Raw genomic sequence first — 18,833 nt, forward strand, 5'->3', positions numbered from 1 at the left:
ACATTCTGTTACAATGATATATTTTTTTTTTAACGTAACCCACATAGAGCTCACAATGTACATTTTTTCCATATCAGTATGTCTTTGGAGTATGGGATGGAAATCAATGCAAACACAGGGAGAGCATACAAACTCCTTGCAGATGGGTTTTTTCTTACCCTTGGCAGGATTCAAACCAAGGACTCCAGCGCTGCAAGGCTGCAGTGCTAACCACTGAGCCACCGTGTGACCCCCCTGTTACAATTATATCTACAGGGAAGGCATCGGGGTTTCCGTAGATATAATCGACTGTGCCGGTTTTGGAAATCGCAATGTGTCCATGCTGTGGTTTTTAACGCAAAGTGGACATGGGATTCGCAAGAATCCTATCCACTTTGCAGTTACTGTAAAGTGCCGCGATTTTACCTGCAGCATTTCTGCCACAGGCAAATCGTGGTATTTCTGGAAAACAGTCAATATGCTTTTAAAACACAATAAAAAAGAGATTTGATTTTTAGATAAAATTGGCCAGTCCTACTGCAAAATCACAAAACATAGATTTTGGTAAATATTCACACTGTCTAATGCTTTTGACCACCAATGTACTTGCAGAGCAATACAAGCTCAGTTTTCCAAAATACTTACGATATCCACAGCAATAAGCCTAGCTGCCTACTGTTTCAATCAGATCTAGAAAAATGGTCTGTGCTGTGAATTATAAGGCTAGGAGATGCTTGCGGACTGCATCGATATTGCCGTTTCTAAGTCACTGGTTTTCCTAACACTACATACGTGGGTAATTTTTAGACTTAAAAGTAGACTGCCTCATTGGTTGAGAGTTGAGCCTTAGACATTCGCTGGTTAGCCATAAAGGAAGCAACAAAATACATTCATTTCACTTTCTAAGTTCTACCAGATAGGGGGCACCAGGGTTAATATGAAAAGCTGTAAAATGAAATGGAAAGCAGATGTAAGCCCTCTAAATGAGGAAACATTAGATCAGGGTTTATTGCTTTTAAAGTGGCATCGTTTCATTCAAGAAATACTCACACTATTATAATATTTGCATAGATATTACACCCCCTGAGAGTTCTGCAAACAGGTTGATCTATGTATCCAGCAATGTTCAGAGATGAAATTAAAAAGTACACAGGATGCAGAGTTTAGAAAAGGAACAAGTGACTGTCAGTAGAAATGCTAAAGATAGCTACAGGCATAAAGCTTGTGACGTGCTCCGCAGGAATCGCTGTACAATTTCTACAGCACAAGCAGTGTAACAGGAAATCTGTGTTCTGATTGAACTCTGGGTGCAGGACATGATCTTCTCAAAACCGTAACTCTCATCCTGGCAGTGACACAAGCTCTGCTCCACTTATATAGAAGCTGTGGAAATAGCTTCATGTCCAGCTCTGGATAAAGGAGAGATGGAAGGAAAGCACAAAGCGCCAGACACGAGGATCAGTGATCCATTCATTACTTTTCTACCCCATTGAAATGACCTGTAAAAAATCTCATCTAAAAGAGAAGCAGAAGAGAAAATACAAAGCAAATGATGCATGTGACGTGCATCAATTATTAAATATGCAGTCCAAAGTATGACAAATCATAAAGTCATTTGTATGTTTATGCCACCCAGCTAAGGTAGCCAAAAACAACACAACATGGTGTCTGCAGTGAGAGAACCTAGAGCTGCCTTTATAAATTATTCAGAGTGTTATCTTCATAGCCGCATTATATCTCAGCAGGTGTAGCTTGACAAATCCTGGGTGTCCCAGGTATATTTCTGCACAACATGCAGTATGTTTATAGGCCACCTCTGAACCTATGCTACTGAATGAAGAAATAATGCATTTTTATAGCACACAATATCGGGTACAGATTGCTTTCGTGGGGGTCCCTGCTGCCATTTACCATAACAACAAGTGGAGAAGTTGCATCATTTGGTAACATGTAGGTTCTCTATCTATTTCCTGTACTGGGAAAACATACAGATCATAGTAAAGGCTACCTAAACGCCCTAAAATACACTGAACAACTCTTAACCCCTTAATGACTAAGCCTATTTGGGGCTTAATCCAAACATCAAGTTTCCATTTTTGACTCTTTGCATTTCAGATGCCATAAATCTTTTTTTAAGGTTTTTTATTTTTGTACAGGTGCCTATATGAGGACTTGCTTTATGCTGATCACACGCTGTAACATAAGTATATCTTCTTTATGTTATACTATGCTAAGGCGGTGTTCACATTTGCTCTAAATATTTTTGTTATATAAGCAGAACAATGAAAATATGGCAGCGATGGATCTGTGAAATGACAGATAGGAACAGTGCCTGGTGGGTTTCCATCACGGAGCCCTGGGTTTCTTTGGACAAAATAGACAATGCAGATTTGAACACAGCCTAAGCTGGACATCCCCTTTAATACCTAAAATTGACTGCAGTGGTGTACAGCACACGACACTCTCTGGGGTAATGAATCATGCATTATTATCTGGCAGTCGGTTTAGGGAGATGTAAGGAGAACACTTCCTGCTCAAATGGGCAGCGTTAACAATACAGTTTGGTGAACCTCGAATAATAATGTTCTGGGATCTTTTACATGGCGATGGCACCACATTGTTAATATATGAGAATGCTGCAACATATAGCATGAGATCTAATGAATAGAGGTCACAGGGAATCAGCAGTACATTATAGTACATGTATTCTGGGGGGGGGTTTGTGTTTTTACAGTTCATCTGTGGCCTTACAGTAAATCCATCAACACAACCCCATAAGTTAAAGGGAATAAACATGCATGTTTGTTGCACTTTGACCACTGTGGTACGTTATTGCAGCGATCAATGCTACATTTGAGGCGAATAGAATTTTATAAAAATCATGATCATACAATGCGGCTAAAACTTTCTTAGGGCATGCTTTTTTTATCTAGAAACACTCCTACAAACATTTCCTACAACTTCTTGTGTGACAAAACTGCATATATTGGTTACCTGGTTATCACATTTTTTGCACTTTTTCAATTTTCCCTTGACAGCCTGGTATTCTTTTAGAGCTTTATCAAACCGAAATGGTGGCAAAAAGAATAAACTAAAAGGACTGCTGCAAGGAATTAACTCCTGTCTAGTTATCCTATAATGTGTATAGATGCCCATTTAGGGAACACCATCATCAGCTGTAGTGGAAAGACAGTCACCACCTAGTCCAGCAAAGCTTTACATGGTTCCAATTCATCAATAAATGTGATGCGAGCTCTCAGATTTAAAGGAACAATGCACAGCATGGCAATAAAGCTAAAGAACATGCAATAGTGGCAAGGCAAAACCAGACAGACATATCAAATGCTGTGTGCATCTACTTTCCTGTGATCTGCAAATAATGATACAGCTTTCCACAAGTGCTTCCTTCCAAGAATACTCAAGCTAAGCAACTGTTCTGGCATAAAACGGCAGCTGACACGAAGGAAAAACAGCTGGAGGAGACTTTATCTGCTGCTGTCCAAAGCAATATTCCACAAGAACAGTTACATATTTACTTAAGTGATGGAGGAATTGAGAGATCCCTGCGTAGATGTCTTGGCTGTATATGAGGTGCTGGCTGCTGACATCATGGAAGCATTGTGATTATACAACCCATTAGAATACTAAAAATACAATATGGACAATGGATATGTCTTGCAAAGGCAATGCAGGTTTTGGGTTCAAAAAACATATTGGCCCTGAGTTACTATTAGTGAAACATTGTAGTGTAAAAATACTCCAGATTTATCACAGTGACTTGTGCTGGATGATAGATCTTTAGACTGGCTAGGCTGCATTTATACCGCCCTTTAGTTGGCTTATTTTGTACCAGAATTTTTTTTATGTTATTTTGGCGCATTTTGGCAAAATGTGGCAAATGTAAGCCAGACCCCCTTTTTTATGAGATTCCACAAAATGCTAGCCCAACTGAGACATGCCACACAACTACATGTTTATGCCAGTGTCTAGTTGTATCCACTATAGTAAATCAGGGCCGTTGATGTTACATTGTTATAATTTGTTTAAAAAAAAAAATGATACAAAAAAAAAAAGTTCAACACACGTATGGTAATAAAAAAATGTCAATTAAAGGATTTTTTCAGGTAAACTGGAAACCAAGGGGGGCTTGGGTAAAGTAAAGTTAAAAAATAAACACCTATTCCTGGTCCTCCTGTTCTATCTTTAAAAGGGATTTCCAGGCAAAAAATGTTTTGTTTTGAAATGTCTGTTAGTACTACTAATGGGTTAATAAATGCACCCATATACCTTTATCCATGTTTTGAGTGATTTCTGGGTGTCTCTGGGAGCTCCTGGTATCTCCTGCATTTGCTTAATGGTTCAGCTTCCTGCTATATAACTTCCTCACTAACCCCTCTTACCTTACTCCCTCCTCCTTCATCACTCCCCCCTCCCATAACCCCCTCCTGGTCTCTCTCTAGCTATTCCGCCCTCCCCTACCTACTCAGCCCAACCCCCGATCCATATTATATGCTTACCTTCCACGCTTCTTCCGAGGGCCCTTCTCCTCCTGGAGGTTAAGTATAAAGGAGTGAATGGGGAGGGGGGGTTTGTAGTAGTGATGATCCATTTCCGGAAATGGGTAAACGGATCTTCACCGGATAATCAGAAAATGTCACATGACTGCCCCAGGGATATGGGAAGCTATCAATTTTTGATAAACTACGTAATTTAAAAGTAGGAGGGAGGAAGGTTTTTAAATTAGTGTAGGGATTTCTAGTTATTCCAGACAACCCTTTTAAGTCCCATGTTCCATCCATGCCTGCACTCACTGAGCCAGAAGTGAAGTGGCTCGAGGGATCACTGCAGCAGTCACATGTTGGGTAACAGTATTAGCTATGAAGTCGCCAGTACCTGACAGGTAATTGCTGAGGCCAGCAGAGTAGTTTTCCTACAAAAATACTTATCCTCTATGTACATGATAAGTTTTAAATTGATAAGGAACCCCCAAATCACCAGAGTCCATTGTACCCCTGCCAGATTGGAGGAATGGTCACACAGCCACTCTGATGCCCCATTTATCGCTATTGGATATCTTTAGCAATGGAAAGGAGCACTACTATTGCTGCATTCAGATGGGGGTACAAGGGATCATGAAAGGTGGCAGCCCCATTAGTCAGACGCTAACAATCTACTATTGACTCTCTTCCTCTAGATTGGAGATAGAAGATGTCTTTGTGGGAAAACCATATTTTTTTTTTATTTCTTCAGTACATTTTATAATTAAATTCAATGTAAAATAACTTCTATATTATATGAAAATAACAAAGGTAGTCCGCACTCCACCGAAACTCCTTAAAATTTTACTTTAATACAGCATCATTAAGATATAGCTAAGCGGTTTTTAATCACTTTGTATGTTTTTTCCTACTGTCGCTTTTTTGTATTTTTTCAACTATATCTTAATGATGCTGGATTAAAAGTTAAATTTTAAGGATTTTCGGAGGAGTGCAGACTACCTTTGTTATTTTCATGCAAGTCCAGAGGAAGTAGAGTCGTCCACCCCTAGGACTCCAATTATAGATCAACGGTGAGCTAAAGTCTATTTTTCTGCTTTGGATTTATTATAAGTATTATAGTCTTCAGGTATTTTCCACCATTTTTGCTTTCACGCATTATTTTGCTTAATAATTCACAAGCCAAATCCAGGAGACTATGCAGCGAAAAACTATAATGACTTAGAAATGATGATGAAAAATACTGACCAAATACTGACTGTGTGAAAATGCTCTTATTGGAATTTGATGCCAGGATTTAGTAAGAGGCTCTATGATTCTACCTACAGGAAACCTGTCACATTCAACAAGCAGAGGAGCCGATTAATATATGCTTTAGTGGGTAAAGATTCAGTAAAACTTGTCATTTACTGATCGGCAGCTTTGCCTGTATGAGTGGCCATACAGAAATAGCTGTCAATCACACAGTAGAGTTGCCTACTAGACTCTTAAGTTCTGAAGTGACTCAGGTTTAGATCACTAAATGACAAGTTAGTACTGAATGTTTACCCACAAAACTATATATCAATCTGCACAAGATATTGCGCTCTATAACATGGTGTCCATGGATCGGACTGCATTTTTTATTTCCAAACCACCACCAGTCCTGCCCACATTCAGCCTAGCTGCACTCAAGTCCTACTGACATTACTTTGTGGTACAACCCCTCTAAATCTACAGTACGGTGAGTAGCAAACGGTATCATGTCCATGACATATCATGGCAGATATTTGTGGCATGGAAATGGTGCAAGTTCACAAGCTGAGCCAGCGCCATTGTCAGCAAGTGTCACTTATAATGTACAGATGAATTCTGCTGCAGCACCATCAATAAGAGATAGCATATGTTTAACATGTTAAATGTTGCTATTACGCTGGAGACAGGACCTAATACACTGTATGTTAACATTTTGTTAGCAATTGGAACAGTCTGGCCCCCTCCTTGCACCAATGAAAGTAAAAAACAAAACAAAAAAAACCTTTGAAATTAAAGAGGACCCTTCACTACCTCCAACAAGTCCAGTTCTTTATGTCCAGTAATAGCTGCTGCTCCACTGATTCCGGCAAACTTTCAATTTTTCTCTAGCCCTCACTGTTGCCAAGCCAATCAGTGCAGTTAGTTTTGGTGCCTGTTATGCTACTTAGTCTCTGTACTGTCAGGAGGTGTGATTCTGAGCTCTGACACTGGCTGAATCACACACCCCTTCCTGACACTGACCTTCTGACATTACAGAGTGGAAATAGCACAGCAGGAACCAAAACCACCTACAGTAGAGAAAAAATTTCAACTGTGCTGGAAGCAGTGGAGCTGCACCCAGTAACGGATGATAATAATTTGAATCGGTGGAGATGGTAAAATGTCCTCTTTAAAAACCAAAAAGCTAAAGAAAAAAAAAAGACTGAATACAACATTTCAATTAAAAGATTTTATTTTTTTTAATTAGCTAAACATAAAAAAACTGTAGAAAATAGATATTAGTGCATCCTTACTGTCCTGTACTTTTCCCGTCTTAGTGAACACTACAAAAGAGGTACCAATAAAAATCAAGTTTTGTTTCACAAAAAATAAGCCCTCAACTAGCAGCAGAGGACTGATGTTACGGTTTTAAGAGACAATGGTGCAAAAACAACCATTAGAAAAACATAAAAAACTTTGCCTAGATATTGATTTTATCTTACTAAATCAAGAATAAAGGTAATAAAATTGAATACCCCCTTTCCTTACCAGAGATACATTAAAGACTCTTATTGTCTCTCTGATTCATTCTCGCCTTGACTACTGTAACTCCTTACTAATTGGTCTTCCCCTCACTAAACTCTCCCCTCTACGATCTATTCTGAATGCAGCGGCCAGGCTCATCTATCAGTCCAGATGCTACAGCGATGCCTCTGGTCTGTGCCAGTCGCTACATTGGCTGCCTATTCATTATAGAATAAAATATAAAGTTATCATCCACAAGGCTCTCCATAATGCCGCACCTCCCTACATTTCCTCCTTCATCTCTGTCTATCACCCAACCCGTGCTCTCCGCTCACTCAATGACCTAACACTTACATCCTCTATTATCAGAACCTCCCACGCTCGTATACAAAACTTCTTCCGAGTTGCACCACTTCTCTGGAATGCTCTACCCCGGACAATCAGATTAACTCCCAATTTCTACAGCTTCAAACGCAAACTAAAGACACATCTTTTCAGACAGGCCTATCACAATTTCTAACATAAACCCTTCCACACTATAATTAGAATCCCCAAAATTTAACCCTCCTCTGTCCCCGCTCCCACATTTCTTCACATGATATGATGTCTTTTCAGGCTAACTTTATTTGTCCAAGCTCCATCCACATGTTACAGGACACCACTAGTGATGGCTCATAAAGTTTTGTTTGTGTAATGACAGTCACCTCTATTACAAAATTGTCTGAATACTGCATAAGCAATGCCGCCCCTGCTACCTCTTGTGTCACCCCCTCTACCTCATAGATTGTAAGCTCTTGCAAGCAGGGCCCTCAGTCCCATTGTGTGAAATGACGTTCTTTGTTATGTATCTGTCTGTATTTGAACCCTACAAATTGTACAGCGCTGCGGAATATGTTGGCGCTATATAAATAAAATTTATTATTATTATTAAAACTGAAAATTAAGTGCTAGAATTGTTTTTTCTTTTCATCCCCACACAAAGAGGTAATAAAATGTAGTCACTAAGTTATAGGAACTCAAAAATGGAAAAAGAACATTGGGGTAGATTTACTATAGTGGTTCCGACAAGATTCCGATGTAAAATGCACTAAGTGGAGCATTTTATTACATCTAGTTTGAGATAATATTTTTACAACCTTGATAGACAAATGGATGTTTATTGATAGGAAAAGGGTCATATGCACAGTATAGGCCACAAATGCAGATCCCACTTGACCTGTCTCTTACCTCACCGTGACCTTGCTGAGAAGACTGTCTTCGATGGATAGGCTAACAAAAACAGCGTAGTCCTCTAAACTACACTGTTTCCGTAACTCCCATAGAAATGAATAGAAGTGCCGGATACAGCATAGAACATAGTTGTTTCTATAACTCCCATTCACTTGTACAGTAGTTACAGCAATAACATAGCTCAGGGACCTACACTGTTTCCATAACCCCGACCACTAAAAACAGTCTCCTCAGCGAGGAAGGGGGAGGGGGCTTGTTTTAGAGACAGGTGCTCATTTTAGAGACATGGTACCAGTGGTGATATCTGCATCTGCCTGATGTTTATGGCATATGGTGTGGATATGCCATAAATATCTTCAGTGGGTAAACTCATTTAGGTTTACACTATGTAGCTATTAGTAAATATGGGCCACTGTGTCCTGATGGCCAATACTGACCGTGCACTTAAGATTAGAGATGAGCGAACACTAAAATGTTCGAGGTTCGAAATTCGATTCGAACAGCCGCTCACTGTTCGAGTGTTCGAATGGGTTTCGAACCCCATTATAGTCTATGGGGAACATATACTCGTTAAGGGGGAAACCCAAATTCGTGTCTGGAGGGTCACCAATTCCACTATGACACCCCAGGAAATGATACCAACACCCTGGAATGACACTGGGACAGCAGGGGAAGCATGTCTGGGGGCATAAAAGTCACTTTATTTCATGGAAATCCCTGTCAGTTTGCGATTTTCGCAAGCTAACTTTTCCCCATAGAAATGCATTGGCCAGTGCTGATTGGCCAGAGTACGGAACTCGACCAATCAGCGCTGGCTCTGCTGGAGGAGGCGGAGTCTAAGATCGCTCCACACCAGTCTCCATTCAGGTCCGACCTTAGACTCCGCCTCCTCCAGCAGAGCCAGCGCTGATTGGCCGAATTCCGTACTCTGGCCAATCAGTGCTGGCCAATGCATTCTATTGGCGTGATGAAGCAGTGCTGAATGTGTGTGTTTAGCTCAACTACACCGGTGGAGTAGTTGAGCTAAGCACACAGATTCAGCTCTGCTTCAATCAGCGCTGGCCAATGCATTCTATTAGCTTGATGAAGCAGAGTGTGCACAAGGGTTCAAGTGCACCCTCGGCTCTGATGTAGCAGAGCCGAGGCTGCACAAGGGTTAAAGCGCACCCTCGGCTCTGATGTAGAAGAGCTGAGGGTGCACAAGGGCTCAAGCGCACCCTCGGCTCTGATGTAGCAGAGCCGAGGCTGCACAAGGGTTCAAGCGCACCCTCGGCTCTGATGTAGCAGAGCCGAGGCTGCACAAGGGTTCAAGCGCACCCTCGGCTCTGATGTAGCAGAGCCGAGGGTGCACTTGAACCCTTGTGCAGCCTCGGCTCTGCTACATCAGAGCCGAGGGTGCGCTTGAACCCTTGTGCACACTCTGCTTCATCAAGCTAATAGAATGCATTGGCCAGCGCTGATTGAAGCAGAGCTGAATCTGTGTGCTTAGCTCAACTACTCCACCGGTGTAGTTGAGCTAAACACACACATTCAGCACTTCTTCATCACGCCAATAGAATGCATTGGCCAGCACTGATTGGCCAGAGTACGGAATTCGGTCAATCAGCGCTGGCTCTGCTGGAGGAGGCGGAGTCTAAGGTCGGACCTGAATGGAGACTGGTGTGGAGCGATCTTAGACTCCGCCTCCTCCAGCAGAGCCAGCGCTGATTGGTCGAGTTCCGTACTCTGGCCAATCAGCGCTGGCCAATGCATTCTATTAGCGTGAACTGAGTTTGCACAGGGGTTCTAGTGCACCCTCGGCTCTGCTACATCAGATTGCTACATCTGATGTAGCAGTGCCGAGTGTGCATCAGATGTGTAGTTGAGCAGAAATGGCTCAGCACTGCTAAGTCTCTGCATTCGCATAGGAATGCATTGGCCAGCCTTCGGCCAATCAGCGCTGGCTCTGCCGGAGGAGGCGGAGTCTAAGGTCGGACCTGAATGGAGACTGGTGTGGAGCGATCTTAGACTCCGCCTCCTCCAGCAGAGCCAGCGCTGATTGGCCGAATTCCGTACTCTGGCCAATCAGCACTGGCTAATGCATTGTATTGGCGTGATGAAGCAGTGCTGAATGTGTGTGTTTAGCTCAACTACACCGGTGGAGTAGTTGAGCTAAGCACACAGATTCAGCTCTGCTTCAATCAGCGCTGGCCAATGCATTCTATTAGCTTGATGAAGCAGAGTGTGCACAAGGGTTCAAGCGCACCCTCGGCTCTGATGTAGCAGAGCCGAGGCTGCACAAGGGTTCAAGCGCACCCTCGGCTCTGATGTAGTAGAGCCGAGGGTGCGCTTGAACCCTTGTGCACCCTCGGCTCTGCTACATCAAAGGCGAGGGTGCGCTTGAACCCTTGTGCAGCCTCGGCTCTGCTACATCAGAGCCGAGGGTGCGCTTGAACCCTTGTGCACACTCTGCTTCATCAAGCTAATAGAATGCATTGGCCAGCGCTGATTGAAGCAGAGCTGAATCTGTGTGCTTAGCTCAACTACTCCACCGGTGTAGTTGAGCTAAACACACACATTCAGCACTGCTTCATCACGCCAATAGAATGCATTGGCCAGCACTGATTGGCCAGAGTATGGAATTCGGCCAATCAGCGCTGGCCAATGCATCCCTATGGGAAAAAGTTTATCTCACAAAAATCACAATTACACACCCGATAGAGCCCCAAAAAGTTATTTTTAATAACATTCCCCCCTAAATAAAGGTTATCCCTAGCTATCCCTGCCTGTACAGCTATCCCTGTCTCATAGTCACAAAGTTCACATTTTCATATGACCCGGATTTGAAATCCACTATTCGTCTAAAATGGAGGTCACCTGATTTCGGCAGCCAATGACTTTTTCCAATTTTTTTCAATGCCCCCGGTGTCGTAGTTCCTGTCCCACCTCCCCTGCGCTGTTATTGGTGCAAAAAAGGCGCCAGGGAAGGTGGGAGGGGAATCGAATTTTGGCGCACTTTACCACGCGGTGTTCGATTCGATTCGAACATGGCGAACACCCTGATATTCGATCGAACATGTGTTCAATAGAACACTGTTCGCTCATCTCTACTTAAGATGTTAAAGTAACAAGTTTATTCCAATGTCTCATTTCTGGGTTCAGTGGGCAGATATTTAACTGACTGGACAGTAAACTATCAGCCCATGAACCTGTATATGTCAAAACTGAGATATCAGGAATCTTGCTTGCAAAGCCTTCCTTGGAACATTCCTTGTCAGAAATAATGTAACTTGTTTATGTAACTTGTTCATTATTTTCATACAAGACAGCTGTCTAGGACCACCCGAAAAAAAATTATAAACCATATTAAATTATTGTATGCATAGCTATCACGTTATCATAATAGCCACATATGTCCCCCACCTCTGCAAAAAAATCAGATTCTGCTTGTTATGTCTACATGCTGTGACCCATCCTCATGTCCTCCAACTGCGGTCGGGCTGTATTATGAACATTACTTCGCACAGAGAACTAAATGATCCTGCAGTTTTTTTCTTTCTTCTTTAGTTGCTATGACTCCTAGTATCTCTCTATCTACTAAGAGCTTGTATGTGTTCTCTCTTGCTATATACTGCTGTACTATCCATGATGCTGTATCACTGAATTTCCCCGTGTGTGTATTTCTAGATGCTTTTTACTTGGAATACATGGAATTAAGTACTATCATGTGGGCAGATAATTTTCTGGACTTTTTGTATCCCATAATATTGTTCCCAGCTGCAAAATGAATTTAGTGTCGCTAAAGTCAAAAAATTAAAGAAATTGTCTGAGAGTTAAAGAATCCAAAGTAACTGCAGGAAATGTTATTAAAAAAGAAATCTCCCTTTGTAAGGGCTAGTTCACACGTGGGCAAAGGGGAGGTTTTTGACAGCGGAATTCGCTTCAAAAACCTCTCCTTTAACATGGTGGTCTATGTAGACCACTAGCTTTTTTTTTCCTCCTAGCGTTTTCCGCCTGAAGAAGCGACATGACCTTTCTTCAGGCGGAAAACGCCTGAAGAATTGCATAGAAGTGAATGGGAGGCGAAAACCGCGCGGTAAAAAACCACGCGGTTTTTTTCGCCTGCAGTTTCTATAGCACATATAGGAAAAAAAAACCCTAGCGAAAACCGCGTCAAAAACCTCGTCAAAAACCGCGCGGAATGCAAAAAACAGCGTCAAAAAAACTCCTCGAGGTTTTTTACCTCGCACAAATAAGCTAGGCGGTTTTCACGTGTGAACTGACCCTAAATCCTCTGGGGAATATCAGAGCATCACACTGCAGCATTGCAGGATTTGGCAGATGAGTTATGTTTGTTTCAATATCGTATAAAATGTACTGCAAATAGTTTAATTTCTTAAAGACAACCGGGGGGGGGTAGCATGTGCCCCTTCTGCTGTTGGTCGGCGGAGTGCCAACAGCTCACTTCTATGCATTTAGATACAAAGTAAAGGCAACATATCGAACCTTTGCCCCGGGTGATGGAAAACCTAGATACAGCTCTGGGACCTGTCACCAGGTCTAAAATGCCCAATGACATAGATTATCTGATAGACATTGTCACCGTGAGCATTGTGATGTTTTGTTTCTCCAAATCAGTCATTCCAAAGATATAGGTCCAGTTAGTGTTTTATGCAAATTAGTGCCTATTAGTTAAGTGGGCAATAACACTGTGGTTTCTCTGGGGGTGGGGTCTCCATTTGCCAAGTAGTGTTACTGCCCCCTTGGCTAATAGACCCTAGTTTGCATAACCTTGTAGGACTTATAGGAACGGCTGAACAGATTTGGACAAATAAAACATAAAAATGCTCAATATAGCAGTTTCATCAGATGAGATATGTCATTGGGCTTTTGAGACCTGATGGCAGGATCTCTTTAACCTTCTGGATAACCTTTTTAATTCCTGCATAGCTGTGTGTACAATATTATACTGTATATGTAACAATATACAATGCCTGTAAATTTTAGATATCTCAAATCAAAATGGATCTGCCTGACAATGAAGATATAATATACTAAACTACATTAGACCCAGCCAAGATATGGTCTACTATACAAATGAGACCATTTGTACAGCACTTTTTTGCACCTTTCTATCTATTCCCTTATCTACTGGTTTCAACTTGGGGCAAGCAGTGCTAATATTAAACCCTGCTGGTTATGGTTTGTGATCTCCTCAGTTTCAGGGAGCTTGTCAGCTTCCTGTTTAAATGAAGAAGAAAAATAAAAGCATGTGTCTGATAGAGCGCACACCGCTCCTCCCCTTGTGTTCTGCATCCAAAAACTGAAAAACAGACAAGAGGATAACTGGACACAAAGGCTTGGAAGCCACAGCACTGGTGGAAGTGTTCCAATAGCGAGCTCTGAGTGCATATATTACCACTGTGGTTGTGTGGCTGCGGTCTGTGCAACAAGATCAGTTAACCCTTTGCTCCCTTTCCTAATGATTGTGCAATCTCGAATGGCTCGATATCTATTTCATATTTCTATAACAGTATTATGCTTGAACGCTCTTTGTATGCATGCTTATGTTATGACCAGCTTAAAGAACTCAATATTAGCAGTTTTGGCATATAGCCAAGTTTTGAAAAAAAAAAAAAAAAATTTTGTTATATGCAGGAGGGGATCTGTAACAATATCTATAAAATGTAACATAAATTTTTGCTATTGGAAATGTTTGCAGAGGCTGAAAATATATCCATATACAAATGGTGATGATGCATATGCACAGCCTTAGTAGAGATATAGGAAATGTGCAGGTTATATAAACATATCTATTTATCTATATATTCCCCTTTTAGTGCGGAGTTCATCTTCTAGTACGGTTTCCTTACGTTCTGAGATGTGTTTAGGCTTGTTAACACATAAACGACAACCTAAAATGTGTCATACACGTAGTCTAAAAAAGCAACCAAAGAAGTTACATTACAAATCCTATACATATCACTATGCCTATGTGGTAGCCTAATAACCCAGGAAGCTGAGATATAGGGAGCTGGTGGCCACCTGTGAGTTACCTTGCCTTACTAACAACACAGTGCTAAAGGGTCATGTCTAACCTATATGGACACTTTTGTAAGGGACATAAAAATGATCAATGTAAGGACCCAATGTAAGGACCCTGCCAACAACTCCTCTTGTCTCAGCTTCCTGGATCCCTGAGAGTGTGGCATGAAGGGGGGAGTGGTATATTGGGATTAACTACTATCACACTTGAATTTTCTAGTTATATATATATATATATATATATATATATATATATATATATATATATATATATAGCTATGTTATTAGTCCAAAAGGAAAGGGTTACCTTTTTCTTTCTGCTGGGAATGGCGGTGGGTTTGGAAGAAAGAAATACAGACAAGAATATAGACTCAGGTATGGCCGTGATGACAAGTCATCTTTATGAAGAATAGGGCATAGTACAAGACCACGACAACCGCCATTCATAGTATGGTCCGGGGGAGGGGGGGGGTCTTCTTATAGCTTTATATTACATCTTAGACAATACAACACCTTCTGCCATATTATAATGTATAAGTACTCTCCATGTAACATAGGTGTCATGGGAATTAAACAGTGCCCTCCACTCTCTCTGGGAATATGAGGAGACATGATCTTCTCTCTTTACAACATTATGTGAGGAAAGAACAGGGCAGATTCTGCCTTAATGCAGGAGAAGCCAAATAAAGGGAGGGGGGTTGCTTCCTGTAAGATATCTAACCAGTCTAACAGCATCAGAGTCAGAGGGAAGAAGAGGGAGGAGGAGGAAAAGGAGGAGGGAGTGAGGAAAAATAGCCACTACTGTGCACATCCCCCTCCCCCACAACACAGACACACTCAGAAGTGAGCAGCCTGGGCTCTGACAGTGTCCTGATTACACTTTACACTTGTACACCCCACCCCCAGCCTCATGACTCTATTTAACCACAAAAATCCAGTTGTCTACATTTATCACGCCTCAGACAATGCTTTTCCGTGGACTCAGGGCAGACAGCCTGTTAGCTAGCCTTGGATGAGGGGAAACGTGTCCAACGACAGATGCTGAGATCGCCAATATTAATATGGCACTTCTCATAGTCAATTACCCATTATTTATGTGACCCAATACCTAAAGCAATAAGAAACCCCAAGGTGGGCCATGACTTCTGCCTTGGGGATTGCTGGGGTACACTCAGGTCCTATATACCAATATATATAGGTGCAATGTACCACAATGTACTTGTATCCACATGTCTAGATGGGATGATGTAAAGAAGTAGTGGGACACTGCCTGTACATGAGACTCACTTCCACACTATAAATATTATACATTTCTAAAGTCATGTTACTTTTGTCAGGTTTTGTCAACACTACATGTTGTATCCAAAAATACAAGTACATCAACTTTTCAGTAAATTGTAAAGTAAATTGTATCTATTAGTGCTAGAAACTACAAGACAATGAGAGATCTCAGGGGTTCACACAGAGCAGTAATAGCTAGCACAGCAGGGGTTAATGCACATCTCCCAGGTCATGCTAATCTATTCAGCAATGCAATGACTGATCAGATCAATGTAGGGTTAATGTGAGGCAGCACACAATGACTGTCCTTTGTTACAGTAGGGCTCTGCTGCACTCAGGGGGCTAAGCCACTTATGAGATAACACTGAGGGATCACGACTCAAGCTGCCTCCTGCCAATAAGCACACATCAGCCAGGCACTAAATACCATCCTCTAGCTTCACCCTGGCATGGGCACAGCTCACATCCTACTGGAGGAACTCTAGCCCCATACTTGCCATAAACTCCAGCACTCAGTCAACTTGCTGAAAAGTTTGAGGCATTGCCCATTGCTGCTAGCTCCACCCCTAACCCCGCTCTGAAAACAGAAAACACACGGGATAACCCCCTCCCTCCACCTCCTTCCCCCCTTATGCCAAGCAATGAGACTCCAGCAGTAGTAGCAGCAATAGTGCCCACTAGCTCCCCCTCTTACCATGATCAGAGTGTGGTTCCTGTGCTCAGCTGTGCCGCTGACCGGTGCTGCCTCTGCATCCTGCTTGGGATGATGATGATGATGGTGGGGTTGCTGCTTGTTGGCACCACTTCCAGCACCAGAAGTGGCAGTAGCAGCAGCAGTGACCGCGGTAGAACCTGTCGCAGGAGCTGTCCCCTGGCTGCTGCCTGACTTCTTGGCTCTTTGCTCCAGTGTCCTCTGATAGAGATTCACCGTGTCCCTTCTGTCCATTTCCAGTTGCTCAGCCTGGGCTTGCTGGTACCTGCTCTCGCAGCTGACATGGTGCCTCCTGCAGCCCTCTATCCTCTGCCGGAGCCTCTCCACCACGGTGCTGTGCTTAGGAATGCTCACGCTGCTGCTATTGTTCGGTGCATTGGGGGCAGCAGCGCTGGGAGGGGTATTATTACCACTGTGACTAGCAACCCCAATGCCAGCGCCACCGATGCTGCTGCCCAGGGCATTGCTGATGCACAGACTGCTGCCGTTGGTAGAGGCAGCGGGGGCTGCGAAATCCCCCATGCCAGTCCCCGTGCACACTATTTTGGAAGAGAAGTTTGTAGTGCCCCCAGACTGTCCCCTGTGTCACAGCCCCTGGACCTGGGTGTGCTGGGGCTTCCTCCAGGTGGCCTGTTATAAGGGATCAGGAGGAGCGAGGTTGGGGTGCAGAGCCAGCATGGATGACACCAGGTCAGTGCACAGCCCCCAGGGAGGAGAGGTGAGGGCAGCTCTCATAGGATCACTCATACACCAAAAAAAAGTATAGAAACCAAGAAGGCAGGAGTTGTGGAGAAAGCTCAGCAGTAGCAGCAGCAGCAGGTCAGCCAGCACTCGTCTTCTGTCTATAATCCAGTGTATTCCCAGACAGGAGCAGAAGGTCCAGGCAATGGGTGACCACACATGACTGTCACTTGCACACACAGCCGCCGTGCACTGGCTATACACAACACACACACATGCACACACTCCTCCTCTCAGCACAACACTCAGGGCTCCTGCTTCACTCCCCTTCACAGAGCACAGCACAAAAGTTTACTTGTGTGTGCAGCAAAGCGTCCAAAGTACTTTTTTGTGGATCTCCTGCATGTTAAACGCAGTGCAAAAAGGAAAAAAAAATCAACCAGAGATTGAACCAATAAAATGAATGTATCTCTTTCTACATAAGTCATAAATCCTGAGGGAGAGACAAGAAGAAGGAGGAGGAGGGAGAGGCAGGGGGAGAGAACACACAGCTCAATAGCCAGAAAGTAGAGCAGAGCAGGCTGGAGCAGGAGCTGATAGAGCACGGCTGCCTAATGCTCTGCCGCTGCTGCTGCCGCCTGTGCTGTTATTGCTCCTCCTGCCACCATCACAATGATCAAGTGCTCTCCTCCTCCTCCTCCTCTCGCTGCTTCCTCCTCCTTCATGCCAGCGGAGTGATATCAGGACAAGAGCTCAGTAAACACAAGCGAGAGGCCGTGAGGCGGCCCCGGGGACCAGGTGCAAAACCAGGAGTAGAGTGCAGGAGGAGTGGAGTTGGCAGGGGAGGGAGAGGACAGGGCATACACTCAACTTTTGACCTTCCCTTGGATGTGTGTGCACAGGGGAGGGAGCAGCAGGAAGAGGCAGTCTGCTGTGTGTGCTGCACGAAGCCTGCTGTCACATTGCTGTCTCTCAATGAACCTGCCTGTCACTATGTCTCTGAATGAACCTACATGTCACACAATGAATATGTGCTGCACTGTCTCTCTTAATGAACCTGCCTGTCACATTTTACTGTCTACCTTCTGTGCTGTCTCTGGCTGAACCTGCCTGTGTGCTGCACTGTCTCTCTGAACCTTTCTGCCAAATGTACTGTCTGTCTCTGGTTGAACCTTGCTGTCACACCATGTCTATGTACTACACCGTCTTTTTGACTGAATCTTCCCGTCACACTTACTATGTACTTTTACTGAACTGCCTGTCACGTTTACTGTGTTTGTTCTGTGTTGTTTCTGACTGAAACCTCCTGTTAACACTGTCTATCTACTGCACTGTGTATGTGACCCAACCCTTCTGCCAAATTTACTGTCTGTGTCTCTCTGACTGAATCTGTCTGTCACACTGTGTCTGTACTGCAACTGTCTGACTGAATCCACCTGTCACACTTACTGTCTATACCGTCTCCCTCTCTGACTGAACTTGCCTGTCTCTCTATGTGTATATACAAGACTGCCTGTGCTTGAATCCACCTGTCACACCTACTGCCTATATACTTCTCTCACACTTACTCTGTACTTTGTACTGACCTCTTCCATTTGTCTACATTCTGTCCCTTCGAATGAATCTGTGTCACACTTACAATGTACTTTTCTTTCTCTCCCACTAAACCAATCTCTCACATATAGGCTTCG

General features: G+C 43.2%; 1 protein-coding gene across 2 annotated transcripts in view; it reads right to left on the minus strand.

The window, feature by feature from the left end:
* Positions 1 to 17,860, minus strand: part of MAML3 (mastermind like transcriptional coactivator 3) — a 267,295-nt gene extending 249,435 nt beyond the window's left edge. For both annotated transcript variants that reach the window (XM_075288007.1, XM_075287998.1), the window contains exon 1: positions 16,444 to 17,860. In XM_075288007.1, the coding sequence (XP_075144108.1) occupies positions 16,444 to 16,983 (540 nt within the window). In that variant the 5' untranslated portion in view covers positions 16,984 to 17,860. The remainder of the gene's footprint in view (positions 1 to 16,443) is intronic.
* Positions 17,861 to 18,833: the final 973 nt, after the last annotated feature.

The sequence above is a fragment of the Leptodactylus fuscus genome, chromosome 1 (assembly GCF_031893055.1).
Source record: "Leptodactylus fuscus isolate aLepFus1 chromosome 1, aLepFus1.hap2, whole genome shotgun sequence".
Lineage (NCBI taxonomy): Eukaryota > Metazoa > Chordata > Amphibia > Anura > Leptodactylidae > Leptodactylus > Leptodactylus fuscus.